Source organism: Herpailurus yagouaroundi, unplaced genomic scaffold (assembly GCF_014898765.1).
Source record: "Herpailurus yagouaroundi ecotype Mexico unplaced genomic scaffold, PumYag 200, whole genome shotgun sequence".
In the NCBI taxonomy this organism is placed as follows: domain Eukaryota; kingdom Metazoa; phylum Chordata; class Mammalia; order Carnivora; family Felidae; genus Herpailurus; species Herpailurus yagouaroundi.
In genome coordinates, this window is record NW_024412431.1 from 1,077,819 (window position 1) to 1,095,532 (window position 17,714).

The 17,714-nt window shown below is 60.2% G+C and overlaps 3 protein-coding genes and 1 long non-coding RNA gene across 8 annotated transcripts in view; 2 read left to right on the forward strand and 2 right to left on the reverse strand.

The window, feature by feature from the left end:
• The first annotated feature begins 188 nt into the window (after positions 1-188).
• XAB2 (XPA binding protein 2) lies at positions 189-13,591 on the forward strand. The gene is made up of 19 exons (XM_040449768.1): positions 189-239; positions 5,657-5,805; positions 6,103-6,226; positions 6,455-6,652; positions 8,082-8,216; positions 8,313-8,477; positions 9,328-9,472; positions 9,745-9,896; positions 9,977-10,096; positions 10,248-10,379; positions 10,475-10,606; positions 10,703-10,816; positions 11,727-11,889; positions 11,986-12,176; positions 12,322-12,444; positions 12,537-12,708; positions 12,963-13,092; positions 13,259-13,368; positions 13,461-13,591. The coding sequence occupies exons 1-19, from the start codon at positions 189-191 to the stop codon at positions 13,520-13,522; spliced, it is 2,568 nt and encodes an 855-aa protein (XP_040305702.1). The 3' UTR covers positions 13,523-13,591.
• Positions 3,292-3,785, reverse strand: LOC121013911 (ATP synthase F(0) complex subunit C2, mitochondrial-like). The gene has a single exon (XM_040449774.1). It carries the CDS (start codon positions 3,715-3,717, stop codon positions 3,292-3,294), a length of 426 nt encoding a protein of 141 aa, XP_040305708.1. The 5' UTR covers positions 3,718-3,785.
• Positions 13,592-14,714: 1,123 nt separating the features above from the next.
• Positions 14,715-17,714, reverse strand: part of CAMSAP3 (calmodulin regulated spectrin associated protein family member 3) — a 9,585-nt gene continuing 6,585 nt past the window's right edge. For all 5 annotated transcript variants that reach the window (XM_040449766.1, XM_040449764.1, XM_040449765.1 and 2 more), the window contains 6 exons: positions 16,876-17,015; positions 16,497-16,795; positions 15,916-16,015; positions 15,548-15,660; positions 15,346-15,464; positions 14,715-15,247 (listed from right to left, as the gene is read on the reverse strand). In XM_040449766.1, the coding sequence (XP_040305700.1) occupies positions 14,942-15,247; positions 15,346-15,464; positions 15,548-15,660; positions 15,916-16,015; positions 16,497-16,795; positions 16,876-17,015 (1,077 nt within the window). In that variant the 3' untranslated portion in view covers positions 14,715-14,941. The remainder of the gene's footprint in view (positions 15,248-15,345; positions 15,465-15,547; positions 15,661-15,915; positions 16,016-16,496; positions 16,796-16,875; positions 17,016-17,714) is intronic.
• Positions 16,916-17,714, forward strand: part of LOC121013913 (uncharacterized) — a 4,209-nt gene continuing 3,410 nt past the window's right edge. The window contains exons 1-2 of the long non-coding RNA XR_005782973.1: positions 16,916-17,032; positions 17,599-17,601. This is a non-coding gene — a long non-coding RNA (uncharacterized LOC121013913). The remainder of the gene's footprint in view (positions 17,033-17,598; positions 17,602-17,714) is intronic.

A 17,714-nucleotide genomic window follows, 5' to 3' on the forward strand; every position in this document is an offset into this window, starting at 1 on the left:
ACGTCATCTTCGGGAGCCTCTTCTCTGCTTCCGGTCCCTGGAGTCGTCCACGCGAAAGTCAACAAACGTCGTCCGCTCGGTCGGAAAAGGTTCAACCAATAGGAAATAGGTCTGGCCCTGGGGGGCGGGCCTTCAGCGGGAGACGTCATTATAACGCGACTTCTGCCCGCGTCTGGAGAGCCAGGAAAATGGTGGTGATGGCGCGTCTTTCGCGGCCGGAGCGGCCGGACCTTGTTTTCGTGAGTCCGCGGCGGGGCCGGGGGTGGCCCGCGTGGGAGAACCTGGGCTTGGATACTTCAGGGGTTCGGGGCCTGGGGTGTCTGGGCCAAAGCTCTGTCCGCCCGAGGGCAGGACCTACGGACCAGGGTGTCCAGGAGCAAAAGTCTGGCAGTGGAGTCCAAGTGGTCTGAGTTAAGAGTTGCAGTCGAGGTTCAGGGCCTGGCGTCCGGACCTTTGGTGGAAATAGGAGCGCGCGGGAGGGGGTGGGGGAGGGGAATCGCATAGCGAAATCTTGTAGAAGTCCGGAGTCTGGAATTAAGGCATAGTGATCAGGCCGGGGTTCTGGTTTCTGTGGTAAAGCCTTGGTGCTCTGAGTAACGGCCTAGGTCAAGTCCTGAGCGTTGTAGTTTGTGGAACGAAGGTTTGCTGTCTGGATTAGGAGAACTGTGGAGTCAACTGTGGTCAGGCAGTGGCCATTGGGATTCTGAAGAGTCCCAAGACTTGGTATCTGGAGCACAGACATACGACCTTTCATTGCACTTTATAGCTACTGTGGGGTTTTTTCTTCTTTCTTTCTTAAACACAAATTGAAGGTTTGTGGCAACACTACATGAAGTAAGTGTGTTGGCACCATTTTCCGGCAGCATTTGCTCACTTCATGTCTCTGTGTCACGTTTTGGTAATCTCACAGTATTTCATACTTTTTCATGACTTTTGGGGCGTCAAGAGCCACACGCATGTAAAACCGGGAAGTTAATAATTGTTGTGTGTGTTGGGATGGCTTCATAGGCTATTCCTTGGGCCGCCCTACTCCCTCAGACATAACCACTTTGAAATTATTAAGCTTACAGTGGCCTCTAAGTGTTTAAGTGAATGGAAGAGTCACCCGTCTCACCTGAAATCAGAAGCTAGAAATGATTAAGCTTAATGAGGAAGGCACGTTGCAAGCTGAGAGGGGCTGAAAGCTACTAGGCCTTTGGCACCAATAGCCAAATTGTGAATGCAAACGAAAAGTTCTTGGAGAAGATTAGAAGTGACGGACACATGAATGATTAAAAAAAAAAAAGCGAAACAGCCCTTTGCTGTTACAAAGAAAGTTTCAGTGGTCTAGATAGAAGATCACACCAGCCACAGCATCCCCTTAAGCCAAAGTCTCATTCAGCCAAAGCCTAACCCTTCGGTTCTGCGAAGGCTGAGAGAAGTAAGGAAGCTGAAGAACACAACTTGGAAGCTAACAGAGGTTGGCTCTTGAGGTTTTTGGAAAGAAGCCGTCTCCATCACAAAAGTGCAAATGAAGGAGCGAGTGCTGATGTAGCCATCTGTGGCAAGTCGATCGCAAGATCTCATTAAGATAGTTAATGAAGTGACTGCACAGACCGAACAGACTTTTAATAGAAATGGGAAAGCCTTCTGTTGGGAGAAGAGACCTGCCAGGACTTTCATTGCTGGAGAGGAGGAGTCACTGCCTGGCCTCAGCGTTTCAAAGCACAGGCTGACTCTGTTGTCCGGCTAATGCAGCTGGTGGCTCGAAGTGGAAGCCAGTGCTCCTATAGCATTCTGAAAAGCCTAGGGCCCTTAAGAATTAAGCTAAATCAGGGGCGCCTGGGTGGCTGTTGGTTAGGCGACCAACTTCGGCTCAGGTCATGATCTCACAGTTCATGAGTTCGAGCCCTGCATCGGGCTCTGTGCTGACAACTCAGAGCCTGGAGCCTGCTTCGGATTCTGTGTCTCCCCCTCTCTCTGCCCCTTCCCTGCTCGTGCTCTGTGTCTCTCTGTCTCTCGATAATAAATAAACGTTAAAAAAATTAAAAAGAAAAGAATTAAGCTAAATCCGTTTCGTGTTATGTAAGTGGAACAACAAAGCTTGGATGATGGCATGTCTGTTTAGAACACTATTTACTAGATATCTTAAATCCAGTGTTGAGGCCTATTGCTCATAAAAAAGATTTCTTTCAAAATGTTGCTGCTCCATGACGATGTACCTGGTCACCCAAGAGCTCTGATGGAGATGTACAATGAGATTAATGTTGTTTTCACGCCTGCTAACATAACATCCTTTCTGTAGCCCATGTATCAGAGGGTAATTTCAATTTTTTAAAAACAATTTTTGCCTAATGTTTATGTATTTTTGAGAGGGAGACAGCATGAGCAGGAGAGGGGCAGAGAGAGAGGGAAACACAGAATCCGAAGCAGGCTCCAGGCTCTTGAGCTGTCAGCACAGAGCCCGACACGGGGCTCGAACCCATGAGCTGTAAGATCATGACCCGGGTTGAAATCAGACGCTTAACCCACTGAGTCATCCAGGTGCCCCTACCGTTTCAAGTCTTATTATTTAAGAAATACGTTTTGGGGCACCTGGGTGGCTCAGTCGGTTAAGCATCCGACTTCAGCTCAGGTCATGATCTCACAGCTTGTGAGTTCAAGCCCCACGTTGGGCTCTGTGCTGACAGCTCAGAGCCTGGAGCCTGCTTCGGATTCTGTGTCTCCCCCTCTCTCTGCCCCTCCCCTGCTCATGCTCTGTGTCTCTCTGTCTCTCAATAATAAGTAAATTTTTTAAAAATGTAAAAAAAAAAGTCTCATTAAAAAAATTTTTTTTAACGTTTATTTTTGAGAGACACACAGACAGAATGTGAGTGGGTTAAGGGCAGAGAGAGAGGGAGACACAGAATCCGAAGCAGGCTCCAGGCTCTGAGCTGTCAGCACAGAGCCCAACGCGGGGCTTGAACTCACAGACTGCGAGATCATGACCTGAGCCGAAGTCAGACGCCCAACGGACTGAGCCACCCAGGCATCCCAGCCAGGAGTTGCTTCTTATGGATGAGCAAAAAAAAAAAGGGGGTTTCTCAAGATGGAATCTACTGGTTATGATGCTGTGAAGATTGTTGAAATGGCAACAGAGCTTCTAGAATGTGACATAAACGATTTTGTTCTTGTTAGTACAGTATTTGTCTTTCCTCTGTCAAACCCTGAGCCAACCACTTTCCCCAGGCTTCCTGGGGAAGTATAGGAAAAGGAACGCACAGGGCAGACGAAACACAGGAGAAACACTTACGGGAGGTGGAGATGGCTCCTTCACATGGCGATGAGGATACAAAAGGCCGCCATCAGGCAGAAGAGCCTTGTGGCTTCTGGGAGGGCAAAGCCCAGAATGGTGGAGGAGAAGACCTGTTGCTTCAGAGAGAGCTTCCTGGCATAACCAGTGATGAGGCTCCCAGACACAGTCCCAATTCCAGCCCCAGAGCCAGCCACCCCAACTGTGGCAGCCCTAGTCCCAATGAACTTGGCTGCTGTGTCGATGTCCCTTGAAGCAACACTGGTTTGGAAACTGCGGCTAGGAATAAGTGAGGTCAGGGGACGTGGGGCTGCCCAGCTGCTGAGGCTCTCATCTGTCAGTGTCTCTGGGGGTTTTAATGCCACTGCAGACAGTGATCGGCTCAACAGCTGACAGGTGCTCCTGACCAAGGAGGGGGCGGAGACGAACTTTGCACAGGCGGACATTTTCAGAGGATGAGGGGCTGTGGCCAGAGAGCTGCTCCCAGTGCGGAGAAGACACAGAGGGAATATGACCTACACTTAGTTGACAAAGCAGCAGCAGGGTTGGAGAGGATTCCAATTTGGAAAGAAGGCCTGCTGTGGGTAAAATGCTGTCAAACTGATGGGGCACCTGGGTGGTTCCGTTGGGCGCCCGACCTCGGCTCAGGTCGTGATCTTGCAGTTCAGTTCTGAGTTCAAGCCCCGCGTCGGGCTCTGTGCTGACAGCCCGGAGCCTGGAGCCTGTTTCGGATTCTGTGTCTCCCTCTCCCTCTGCCCCTCCCCCGCTTGTGCTCTCTCTCTCACTCTCAGAAATAAACAAAAACAATTTTTTTCAAGTGCTGTCAAAAACCGAGTCACATACTACAGAGAAGTTGTTCGTGGCGGCAGGATTCAGTTGATGTGGCAGGCTTTATTTTGTTTTATTTTAAGAAATTGCCACAGCCACCCCAACCTTCAGCAGCCACCACCCTGATCAGTCAGCAGCCATCACCCTTGAGGCAAGACCCTCCACCAGCAAAAAAGATTACAACTCATTGAAACCTCAAGTAGTGGTTAGCACTTTTTTTGCAAGGAAGTATCTTTTAATCGAGTTATAACACTTTTTAGACATAATGCCAATGCAAATTTAATAGACTGCAGTGTAAACACAACTTTTATGTGTGTCGGGAAACCAGAAAATTCATTTGACTTGCTGTATTGTGATGTGTGTTGTGGTGGCCTGGGGCTGAACCAGCAGTATGTGTGAGGTGTGTGTGTAGAGGCCTAGCATCTTCACAGGTGTTTGGTGTTTCGTATTGGGGAGGCTTGGGGTTTGGTCCACACCTCTCCTTCTGATGTAAAGGTCTAGCTTCTGTCGACTTGGAAAATAAAACTGCCAGTGATTTTATCAGCAGAGTGGGTTTATTTAGGAACGGCAGAGGAATTTTAATTCAGGATATGCAAGCTATGGCAAAACCGAAGGCAAGTCGGAGAACAAAGGAGAGGAGCATCACTTTATTTTATTTTAAAACTTGTTTGTTTGTTTTGAGAGAGCACGTGCACGTGCCGAAGGGGCAAAGTGAGGAAAAGAATCCCAAGCAGGCTCTTTGCTGTCAGCACGGAGCCTGATGCAGCATTCCAGCTTACACCCCGTGAGGTCATGACCTGAGCCAAAGTTGGACGCTTAACGGAGCCACCTGGGTGCCCAAGTAACGTCACTTTATAGAGAAAAAGGAGTAAACTAGGAGGGGCCGGTTTGAAGGAAAATCTGTTAGGTGAAAGTGATAGTTCAGGGTGGTGATGGCTTCTCATTGGCTGAGTTGTGGCGGTTTCTCATTGGCTGGGCTGTTGCCGGGCAAGGAGAAAATCTTGCTGGGGTAGTAAAGTAAGCTGCTTTCTGTTGGGAACGCAAGGTGCCCTTCTTCCTGCGGGGGGGGGGGGGCGCCCGGGGGCCTGCAATTGACAAAGAGATGGTAGGCATGGGAGTGCCCCCTTCAGGGCTTCCTGACTTCATGTCAAATAAGGTTTCCGTGTTCACTTTCCGAGTTCTGGGACAGCTGAGTAGCTCTGGATAGTGGGAGCCTGAGATGCTGAAGGCCTGGTGTTTAGGAAGAGGCGTGTTGTGCGGAGTTAAAGCTTGGCGTCCAGGTCCAGAGAGACCTGGCAGTGGACGGGCAGTCTGAGAAATCTGGTGACCTGGGCCAGAGGGTAGGTGGCTTGACTGGGAGGGCCAAAAGAGTGGTGTCTGGATGACAGTCTCAAGTCTGGCCCGGAACCCTGTGGTTGAGGAGTCTGATGACCCGGGTCAGACTGTGGGCAGTAAGATTTCGAGGAGTGAAATCCAAACCTGAGTCCTGGTATGTGGGTGTCTGGTGCCCTGGCTCTGAGCTCAGGTCTCTCTTTTCCCATTCCCTGGCTCCCGCAGGAGGAAGAGGACCTCCCCTACGAGGAGGAAATCATGCGGAACCAGTTCTCCGTCAAATGCTGGCTCCGCTACATTGAGTTCAAGCAGGGTGCCCCGAAGCCGAGGCTCAATCAGCTGTACGAGCGGGCCCTGAAGCTGCTGCCCTGCAGGTGGGAACGGTCCCAGCCGCCCTGCCCAGCCCCCCACCCCACCCCACCCCACCTAATCTAGCCGTAACGGAACTGGCCAGTAGGTCCCAGGTGATGGCTGTCGTTCGGGCACTAAGTGTACGTCCCCTGACGGCTCAGCACACCTTCCCTGGTGTCCTGGCCCGTGCCCCCCAATGCTGAGACTTGCCGTCCTTCCCCAGGCCCCTTTGTCCTGCAGTCACTTCCCGGCGCAGGGCAGAGGGTTCCAGGGGTATGTGAGGCTGACCGGTCGTTGTCTGCCCCTCCTGCGTTCCCCAGCTACAAACTCTGGTACCGATACCTGAAGGCGCGCCGGGCACAGGTGAAGCATCGCTGCGTGACCGACCCGGCCTACGAAGATGTCAACAACTGCCACGAGAGGGCCTTTGTGTTCATGCACAAGGTGGGAGCGGGGGGCAGAGGCCGGGCGAGGGCTGAGGGGGAGGTGCAAGTGGACGGGGACCGGGGGATTGGAGTCCTGTCGCCTCGGTGTGCCCGAGGTTGAGCTGGATTAGCCCTAGAGGACGGGGTCCCGGGTCTTGCTGCATTTTTGGCCACAGGACACGTGCCGTCTCTGTGGTCGAGCCGTGGCGCCAGCGGTTCAGACCCTGCCCGTCCCCCACGCCTCCAGATGCCACGGCTGTGGCTGGACTATTGCCAGTTCCTGATGGACCAGGGCCGAATCACACACACCCGCCGCACTTTCGACCGCGCTCTCCGGGCACTGCCCATCACGCAGCACTCTCGCATCTGGCCCCTGTACCTGCGCTTCCTGCGCTCACACCCACTACCTGAGACGGCCGTGCGGGGCTACCGGCGCTTCCTCAAGGTACACCTGTTGGGGTGGGGCGGGACCGAGCGGCGAGAGGCCGCTTCACGAGGTTCCCAGCGCCGGCTTACTGGGACACTGGCCCCTCGAGGGGTGTCACCCGACAGACGGGAGGCGGGCAAGGCTCTCGTTGGCGATTTGTTTTCCCTCCAAATAATTTGCCAGCACCTGCTGCATGTCTCGCATTGAGACAAGTGCTGGGACAGCATGTGACAAAGACAGTCCCTGCCTGCACGGAGCTTTTGATCTAACTGGATAGACAGGTGCCCACGAGCTCACCACGTCTCCTGGTCACATCTTTAAAATTTTTTTTTTTCACGTTTATTTCTGAGACAATGCAAGAGACAGAGCACAAACAGCAGAGGGGCACACAGAGGGGGACACGGGATCCAAAGCGGGCTCCGGGCTCCGAGCTGTGAGCCCAGAGCCCGACGTGAGGCTCAAACTCACGAACTGAACCGTGAGATCATGACCTGAGTGGAAGTCGGATGCTCAACTGACTGAGCCACCCAAGCATCCCCCCCTTCTGTTTCTTTATTATTTTTAATTTTTTTTAATGTTTTTATTTTTGAGACAGAGACACAGCATGAGCAGGGGAGGGGCAAAGAGAGAGGGAGACACAGAGTCCGAAGCAGGCTCCAGGCTCCAGCGTGGGGCTCGAACTCACAAATTGCAAGATCATGACCTAGGCTGAAGTTGGATGCTCAACCGACTGAGCCACCCAGGCGCCCCAAATTTCTTTTAATGGTTTTTTATTTATTTTTGAGACAGAGACAGAGCATGAGCAGGGGTGGGGCAGAGAGAGGGGGAGCCACAGAATCCGAAGCAGGCTCCAGGCTCTGTGCTAACAGCTCAGACGTGGGGCTCGAACTCACAGACTCTGAGCCGAAGTCGGACACTCAACCGACTGAGCCACTCAGGCGCCCCTCCTGGTCACATCTTTTAAACCAGTAAAACCACAACCGTGGGAGGGCAGGGAGTGGGAGATGAACGGCTGTGGGAATGTTTCCAGGCGGAAACAGCATGGGGGGGGTGCCGCCCCCTCGCGCTTCTAACAGCTGTCGTACGTTGTGAAACTCGGCACGGCGCTGTCTGGCTGGGGGACTTGGGGTAAAGGCCGGGCCCGGACCGTGCCGGCTGTGCCTTTGTTGTCTAAGCCAGACCGGTCAGGGCTGGGGCTGCACCAGAGGGGCCCAGACCGGATTGGCGGGGCCTCGGCTGGACCCCCGGTCAAGGCTGCCCCCGTGGGGCTGAGGCCGGACTGGTAGGGTCCGGGTGGGACACGTGTGGCTAAGGCTGGGTCGGCAGGGCTGGCGCCGGGTCAGGGCAGCGGTGCGTGGCTGACCCGGAGCTGCCGAGTGGGAGCTGGGGGGACGGCGGGGTGGCTCTGCGGCCCCGCTGACTGCTGGTGGGGCCACCCGCTGCCCAGCTGAGCCCTGAGAGTGCAGAGGAGTACATCGAGTACCTCAAGTCCAGTGACCGGCTGGATGAAGCCGCACAGCGCCTGGCCACCGTGGTGAACGACGAGCGCTTTGTGTCCAAGGCTGGCAAGTCCAACTACCAGGTGGGCTTGTGGGGGGATGGGGTTGGGCAGGAAGGCTTGCCCTCCCCACCCCCCCCGTGGGGCACAGGGCTGAGACGACTCCTCCTGGGTCCGCAGCTGTGGCACGAGCTCTGTGACCTCATCTCCCAGAACCCAGACAAGGTGCAGTCACTCAATGTGGACGCCATCATCCGCGGGGGCCTCACCCGCTTCACCGACCAGCTGGGCAAGCTCTGGTGCTCGCTGGCTGACTACTACATCCGCAGCGGCCACTTCGAGAAGGTGCGCAGGCACGGGAGGCGATGAGGGGAGAGGGGGCGGGTGCCACGCAGGTGCCTGACACAGCGGTCACTCCCGAGGTGTCAATGTTCTCGTCAGTGTCCACGTTAGTTTGCTTGTTGTCAGGCAGTGGAATAGGGGGGTGCGTGGGGCGGATGGGTTCCCAGAGTTGCTGGCTGGAGTCGTCGGGGCCTCGTGGAAGAGGAGGCGAGAGGAGCTGGAGCAGAGAAGGGGCCGCTGACGGGCTAGGGGAGGGAGCGCCCTGCGGGCTGAGGGGTCGGCCGTGCCCTGCTGAGGGGCGCCGCCAGCCAGGCGTGAGCAGGACGGAGGCAGGACCGGCTGCATGCTTCACAGAAACCCTTCAGGCCACCACAGGCTGAGGCTGGCGGCAGGGGACTGGTCAGGAGGCGGGCGGAGCCAGCGGCCGGGGTGGGGCGGACAGTGGAGCATGACTGGCCAGGAACAGGGGTAGAGGGATGGGGCCCAAGCTTAGGGGCGGGAGTGACCGGGAGAACATGAGCTTCAGAAGTGGGGTGGGGCCCTCCATGGCCAAGTCCGGGGTCCCCGCAGCGGGGACCTGTGGGGGCGTCGGGGTCGGTCACCTCTCGAGTCTTAACCGGGCATCAGCCACCTCACACGTGTCTCCCTTGAGCTTCATAGTCACTCTGCATGGGGACCGTCACCGTTTACTGGGGAGGAGCTGGGGCCCTGCACTCTGGGAGGGCAGGGGGCGGCTGTGGCTCTGCTGGGTGTCGGTGCTCCGGGCGGTGCGGCCAGGTCCCCTGCGTCCACGCGGGCAGGCCCTCGCGTCCCCCCAGCCAGCACTTTCCTTTTATCCCGCCCGTGCCCACAGGCTCGAGACGTGTACGAGGAGGCCATCCGGACTGTGATGACTGTGCGCGACTTCACCCAGGTGTTCGACAGCTACGCGCAGTTTGAGGAGAGCATGATCGCAGCCAAGATGGAGACGGCCTCAGAACTGGGGCGGGAGGAGGAAGGTGAGGCAGGCCTGGGCCGGTGAGGGGAGAGGGCTGGGCCGGCAGGCAGGGCTCTGAGAGCCCCAAGGGACAGCGATGGGGGAGGTGCGTTTGCATGACAGAGGGAGGCCGGCGTTGGTGGAACTTTGGTGAGTAGCCGGGACTAGCGCTGCATCTCTGGCCGGAGTGGCCAGTGGAGTGAGTCTGCCAGGCCCCGGACAGTCGGGGCCCTGGTGGTGCAGAGGTGGGGGCGGGGCCGCTGTGCTGAGGCCCCGCCCCCATCTCGAGCGCAGATGACGTGGACCTGGAGCTGCGCCTGGCCCGCTTCGAGCAGCTCATTGGCCGGCGGCCCCTGCTCCTCAACAGCGTCTTGCTGCGCCAGAACCCACACCACGTGCACGAGTGGCACAAGCGCGTGGCCCTGCACCAGGGCCGCCCCCGGGAGGTGTGTGACGACCCCGCCCCACCCCCCTTCCCCTGCCTGCCGCCCCGACCGTCCAGCCTGACTCCGTCCTTCCCACCCAGATCATCAACACGTACACAGAGGCCGTGCAGACGGTGGACCCTTTCAAGGCTACAGGCAAGCCCCACACACTGTGGGTCGCGTTTGCCAAGTTTTACGAGGATAATGGGCAGCTGGACGATGTGAGTGCCCTGCGTGTGTGGGTTTGCGCATGTGTGAGTAGAGGCGTGTGCTTGGCCAGAGGACCCAGGAGGCACAGACACGTGCACTCTGGCGGGGGCGGGCAGGGGCCAGAGAGGCAGGGTCCCAACCTGCCCTCTCCCACCCCTGCAGGCCCGCATCATCCTGGAGAAGGCCACCAAGGTGAGCTTCAAGCAGGTGGACGACCTGGCCAGCGTGTGGTGTGAGTGTGGCGAGCTGGAGCTCCGGCACGAGAACTACGACCAGGCTTTGCGGCTGCTGCGGGTAAACACGAGTCCATGTTAGGGCGGGGGCGTGGTGTGCTGTGTGGCCGTGTCCGGCTGTCCCCAAGCCCCCGCCCTGCTGCCTGCTCCCTCCAGAAGGCCACTGCGCTGCCTGCCCGCCGAGCCGAGTACTTCGACGGCTCGGAGCCCGTGCAGAACCGCGTGTACAAGTCCCTGAAGGTGTGGTCGATGCTCGCCGACCTGGAGGAGAGCCTGGGCACCTTCCAGGTGAGTTGGGGGGCCGAGGGCCCGTGGCGGTGTGGAGCCGGGGGCAGGGCCGCAGTCTCTGCCCTGGACGTGCCCTGACCTGCTGCTGCCCCGCAGTCCACCAAGGCCGTCTATGACCGCATCCTGGATCTGCGTATCGCCACGCCCCAGATTGTCATCAACTACGCCATGTTCTTGGAGGAGCACAAGTACTTCGAGGAGAGCTTCAAGGTGAGGGGGGCTGATCTGGAGGTCCCGGACAGCGGGGTCTCCTGTCCCGGGGCCCCGGCCGCTGTGTCCGTGTGCTCCGGTGGCCCTAACAAGGTGTCGCAGAGCAGGGAACTCAGACAGCAGAGACGTACCGTCCTCGTCCTGGGGGCTGGAAATCTCAGACTGTGGTGCTGGCGGGGCTGGTCTCTCCCAAGGCCTCTGTCCTTGGCTAGCGGGCGGCTGTCTTCACACCGGTGTGTGTATGTGTCTTAATCCCACAGGGACTCCAGTCATCTCGGGTTAGGGCCCACTGTAACGACTCCCCTTCATTTCCTCTTTAAAGGCCTGGTTTCTAAGTCCAGTTACATTCTGAGTTCCTGGGGTTGTGGCTTCAACAGGAATTTGGGGGACACAGTTCACCTCTTAACAGGCACCGAGTCTTGTTTCTGGGCGGCGGGTGTGTGCGGGCTGTCCCTGCTCTGCTCGTGTGACAGCTTGTAGGTACGTGAGGTCCTGCACGTGCACGTGTTGGGAGGCCCTGCCTCTCTGTTGAGAGGTTTCGGTTCTAGGCAGAGACCGCACGTATCCAGATGACATACACGTGTGCCACCCCTCCCGCCTGAGTGACACCGGCCCTGCCCCGGGCGTGGGAACCTCTTCCCAAGGCCGTGGGCTCCAGTGTCCACAGAACTGAGGACCCCCCCGACTCCCCCGCCCATAAGGTTACCTACCGGTGACTTGGTAGGTCCTAGTCCTGGTCCGTTGAGGGAGACGTACAAGCCCCCTTGACCGCGCCGTGATCGTGGGGCAGGGTGGACGGGGAAGGGGCCGCCGTGACCAGCCCGAGGGAGACGTGGGGACTCTCCTGGCAGGCTGGACGCCACGTGTTCTTGCCCTGGGTTCCCACACACGACACCCTCTCTCGGGGCAGGCGTACGAGCGTGGCATCTCGCTGTTCAAGTGGCCCAACGTGTCTGACATCTGGAGCACCTACCTGACCAAATTCATTGCCCGCTACGGGGGCCGCAAGCTGGAGCGGGCGCGGGACCTCTTCGAACAGGCGCTGGACGGCTGCCCTCCCAAATACGCAAAGAGTGAGGCGGGCGGGCCGGGCCGGGCCGGGCAGGGGAGGGGCTGTCTGGGGCCGGGCACCAGCCTCTGACCGCCCCCCCCACCGCCTCGTGTCTCAGCACTGTACCTGCTGTACGCCCAGCTGGAGGAAGAGTGGGGCCTGGCCCGGCACGCCATGGCAGTGTACGAGCGCGCCACCCGGGCCGTGGAGCCCGCCCAGCAGTACGACATGTTCAACATCTACATCAAGCGTGCGGCCGAGATCTACGGGGTCACCCACACCCGCGGCATCTACCAGAAGGCCATCGAGGTGCCCTGTGGGGCGGGGCGGGGAACGGGGGTGGCCAGAGGCTCTGAGCGTGCCCCCACGCATGGGACCTCCGGGAGCCTTCCGGAGGGCCCGGGGTACGGGGAGCCCGCTCACGCCCTGCCCCCTCCTCGCCACCGCCACCCAGGTGCTGTCGGACGAACACGCCCGGGAGATGTGCCTGCGGTTCGCGGACATGGAGTGCAAGCTCGGCGAGATCGACCGGGCGCGGGCCATCTACAGCTTCTGCTCCCAGATCTGTGACCCCCGGGTAGGGCGTGGGCCCGGGCGGGCCGGCGGGCGGGCGGTGACGGAGGCCGCAGCCGAGCCAGCCGCTCACGCCACGCGCCCCACCCCGCACAGACCACCGGGGCTTTCTGGCAGACGTGGAAGGACTTCGAGGTCCGGCACGGCAACGAGGACACCATCCGGGAGATGCTGCGGATCCGCCGCAGCGTGCAGGCCACGTACAACACGCAGGTCAACTTCATGGCCTCGCAGATGCTCAAGGTGTCGGGCAGCGCCACGGGCACCGGTGAGCAGCTGTGGGCACCCGCAGTGAGGGCCCGGCCCCCTGCTCTCTGCCCGCCCTGGACCTCCTGGTCTGAGAGCGTTGAGCGTCCAGCTCCCCACCCCCTGCCGAACCTGGGAACTCCTTGAGGGCTGGGTCCTCGGACGGATGGGGGTAGGGCGCCCGGTAAGGAGCAGAGCGGCCTATGGGCTGTGGTGGGGGCCGGCGCGGGTGTGGCCTGGGCAGACTGGTGTGCGACCCCCACGCTCCCCCACCAGTGTCCGACCTCGCCCCCGGGCAGAGCGGCATGGACGACATGAAGCTGCTGGAGCAGCGGGCAGAGCAGCTGGCGGCCGAGGCCGAGCGGGACCAGCCCCCGCGGGCCCAGAGCAAGATCCTGTTTGTGAGGTGCGGGGGCAGGGGTGGCGGGGAGGCTGAGCGGCACGCGTCCCCCTCCCTCCCCCCTGCCTGCCCTGTCCCTCCCTCCCTCCCTCCCCGCCTGCCCTGTCCCTCCCTCCCTCCCTCCCCGCCTGCCCTGTCCTTCCTTCCCTCCCTCACCCCTGCCCACCCCCAGGAGCGATGCGTCCCGGGAGGAGCTGGCTGAGCTGGCCCAGCAAGCCAACCCGGAGGAGATCGAGCTAGGCGGGGACGAGGACGAGGACGAGATGGATCTGGAACCCAACGGTAGGGGGCCAGCCAGGTGGGCAGGACGTTTTGGCAGAGGCACGGGTGGGGCCCCCCCTCCCGGAATGACCGTGGCCTCTCTCCTTTCCCAGAGGTGCGGTTGGAGCAGCAGAGTGTGCCGGCTGCCGTGTTCGGGAGCCTGAAGGAGGACTGACCCCAGCCCTGCACCCCTCCTCCCTCCTCCCCCGTTCCTCCCCTCCCAATAGAATATGTTTGTACACACGGTCTGAGCCTCTTTCCTGCCCACCCTTCCCGCTGCCCAGGTGCCTATGGGGACTGCCAGCTGGGTAGTGCCCTGGCCTTGGGCCTGGCACCCCCCCCCCCCCCCCCCCCCGATTGGGTGATGCGGGAGGTGGGGCAGCTGGGCTTCCAGCCAGGGCACATGCCCCGCCCTCCCCCTGCAGAGCCAGTTCTCAGAGGCCTGTCTCTGCCGCCTGAGGCCTCCTTGAGGGCCTTCCCAGCCCATTCCCACGTTAGGTAGAGATACACAGCCTTCCCTCTCCAGATTGTTTCATTCTGGGCCAGGGCGCTGACCTCCCCTCAGAAGACTGGTCTGAGAGCCTGTCAAGGTACTTCTCACCCTGGATGGCAGCCAGGAGCCAGACCTCAGCCCTGGGTCAGGGCGTGGTCCTTAGGCCTAAGCTCTGGGAAGCCATTAGTGGGCTCTGGACTATTAAGGGATTTTAAGCATCAAGAGACATAATCAGATTTGTGCTCTGAACAGGCCATGTGGGCTGTGGGGGATTGGTTGGTGGCGGGAGGTGATGGGGGGGGGGGGAGGAGGCCCGGGTTGGTGGCCTGGACTGGGGGCCAGTTATGGGGATGGAGAGAGGCTAGCGAGACAGAAGCGGCCATTAGGTGAACTGTGCAGTGTCAGGTGGGGTTGGGGAAGCCGGTCCTGTGTCTGGGCCACGGAGAGCAGCAGCTCAGGCAGGCTCGAGTTACGGCCTAGGGCCTACATCTGAGCCGTCCCCAGCGATGCCAAGGGCACACCTGGACCCTTGGGTGTGGGGCTCGTAGGAGAGAAACACGGGAATCCTTTCCAGAGGCCGAAATGGGGGCAGGCGGCTGGAGGAGAGAAGGTCAAGCTTAGCAGCTGGCCGCAGACCAAGTGCCAGGAGGGGCCAGTAACATCCGCACGGAGGAGGGAAGTGCAGTGAGCGGCGGGCGGGGAGGCCACGGGGAGAGGCTGGTCAAGAGGCAGCCAAGGAGCAGCCACGAGGGGCCTTGGCATGAGCCGCATCAGGGCTCTTGAGGCGGCAGGACATGGCGGGCGAGGCTGGAAAACCCCCTCAGAGAGGTCACTGGACGCCCCAGCCAGCCTCAGGGAGATGCCAGCACTCGAGCTCTTTCTAAATTATTTTATTCAAGAAGGTGGGGAGGACAGACAGGGGACTGAGCTGAGCCCTGAGTCCCTGAACCTCCCAGCTCAGCCCCCACAGCAGGACAGGACAGAAGTTAGGGGGTAGGGACTCCAGCCCTACCCAGACAAGGTTGGGGACAGACGAGACCCAGGAATGCCAGCTGATTGTCCTCCAGGCTGTCCTCTGCCCTGGGAACCACCGGGACGAGGCTACTTGGGGGTGCTGCTGCCCTTCTTGGGGGTGGTGGGCTTCTTGCTCTGCCAGAGGTGGCCCTGGATGGTGAAGGCGTCTACACTCATGGACATGGTCTTGGCAGGGATCTGGGTAAAGCGCTTGCGGTCCGAGTTGTACTTGTAGATGCCCTCGACCATGGCGGGCGTGACTGTGCGGGGGCCGTAGCCGGCCAGCCTCGTCAGCTCCTCTGTCTCCCCGGACAGCGTGTAGAGGGCCCGGAACTGGCAGCTCGAGTCGCGGAAGAGGATCAGGAAGTGATTGGCCTTGCTCTTCTCAATTTCCTAGTCGGGTGGTGGAAGCGGTTCACCGGGGGTGGGGGGGGTGGGCGGCAGGGCCCTGGCCCCAGCCCTCCCGCCCCCACTGCCAGCCCCAGGCTCACCTCCAGAATGCGGTTCTTCTGCGGTTCGTTCACCTTGCCCGCGAGGCAGCAGTGCGACAGGGCGTTGTGGATGATGAACTTGTTGGACTTGGCGCTGGGCTCCTTGTACAGCCGCGGACCTGGGGTGGGCAGGGTGGTCAGCGGGGGTGACGGGGGGCGGGCAGGGCCTGGCCGGGTGCTCGCGATCCCCAGCCCCACTTACCTGTGTACTCGGGCACCGACGCCGGGGACGAGGCGTTGCTACCGTTCTCCCAGTCGCGTTCCCGGCTACCAGGCAGGCGGCTTGGGGACATGAGGCCGGATGGGGATGGAGCCCTGTGGGGGGACAGGAAGGGATGGGGATGCACTCGGTGGTGGGTGAAGCCTTCCCACGCACAGAGGGACCGGGGAAGGGCCGAGCCCAGAACGCGGCACGACAGGAGGCAGGTGCACCTGCCGGAGCCCTGCTCAAGTGCAGAGGACAGAGCCCCACTCGGCCTCGAATGTGTCCTCTAATCCCTTCGGCGGAAGAGAACCCACAGACTCGGGGCACCTGAGACGCGGGCACCTGCCCACCCCAGCCAAACTCACCGAGACGTCGGCCTCTTCACGCCAAGATTATTGGGGGCCTCGTTGGCCACGGTTGACAGTGACAGGGTGGACTGAGAGTAGACTTTGCTGAGCCGGGAGCCTGGGAGAAGATGGCACAGAGTCATCCCCACCCAAAGCCCCTGGTGTCCCCAAATGCCTGGGGGGAGGACCTTACCTAGTAGGCTGTGGAGGGCACGTGGGGTCAGCCCTTCCCAAGACCCTCACCCTGTGCCTTCCAACTGAGACCTCCCCCTACCCACGGGGGCAGGAGCTGTGCCCAGCAGGCTGGGGGGAAACCCCCACTAGAAAGCTGTTGCCCCTGAACGTACCCGAGGGGGCCTCATCCACGAAACCCCGGAGACAACTCTGGGCCAGCTCTGCCCAACACGCCTTACCCCCACTGTAGCCCCCACATCCCTCTGGAAGTCTAAAGGGCATGGGCAAGGCCCCCGTCACCCCACGCACAGTCTTCCCCTCTCCCACATACTCGGGGGGGGGGGGGGCGCGGTCTCCACAGCCCTGGAAAAGGGCACTGAGCAGGCACCATCCCTGCGCCCCACCCCTCCCTACGGGCTCCTTACCCAGCAGGCCACGGGCAGGGCTTCGTGCCAAGGCCGAGTCGTCACAGCAACCGGAGCGCGGCCGGGGGCCCCTCCGCCCACCCCGGCCCGGCCCCCCGGTCCCCGCAGCCCGTGGCCGTAGCACTTTGTCAAGGTCGTCCATCAGCTTCAGCTGGGCCCGGCGTTCATACTCGAGCCGGGTGAACTCCCCCCTCCTGGGGCCCACCTCCTCCTCGACGGGGGCCCTGGCGGCAGGGGCCGGGGTCGCTGCAGGGGCTGGGGGGGCTGGGGGGCCCGGGGCCGCCTCCTCCTGGGCCAGCCTGCAGACCGAGAGTTATCAAGTGGTCAGACAGGCCGCGGGTTCGCGGGGGGCCGGGGGCCCGGGCAGCACTCCGCTCACCGGGCAGCCTCTTCCCTCCGCTGCTCCTTCTCGGCCTCCTGCCACTGCTTCCGCCGCCGAGCCTCCTCCGCCCGCCGCTGCTGCCGTTCCAGCAGGCTGGCCCGCTTTTGGGCCATCTCGTCCTCGGGCTTGTCTTCATCCTGGGGGCAGGCTCGGAGTCCGGCTGGCCGTCCCTCCCTTGGTACGTCCATCAACCCAGCCTGGCAACCACTCACCCACCCTTCCGATTTTGTAATTGGGCTGAGGGCGTCCCCTTGGCTCCTGCTTCGTGCAGAGTTCTACGTGCGGCACAGGGACCAGAGTGGGCCCGGGTGCTGTTCACACAGAGCACTTAACCCAGGGCGGGAGACGACCTGATACATCAGAAGCAGCTACCAGTCTGGGGCACCTGGGAGGCTCAGTGGGTTAAGCATCTGATTCTTGGTTCTGGCTCAGGTCATGATCTCACAGTTCATGAGTTTGAGCCCCGCATCAGGCTTTGCACTGACAGTGGGGAGCCTGCTTGGGATTCTCTCTCTCTCTCTCTCTCTCTCTCTCTCTCTCTGCCCCTCCCTCACTCTCCCTTCTCTCTCTCAAAATAAATAAAAACTTAAAAAATATTAAGACAAAACAGCTACCAGTCTACAGGGTGGGGAGGGACCTATCCCAGCCTGGGGGCACTAAGCAAGGCTTCTTGGAGAAGGTGACCAGGGAGAGAGAATGACAAGAAGGCGAGAGGTAAAGAGAGTATCCCAGGCAAGAGGGAACAGCAAATGCAAAAGCCCTGAGGCTAGAACAAGCCTAGCAGTCCTGGAATGGGGAGGCCGGTGTGGCTGGGATGGGGGGGGGGGGGGGGGGGG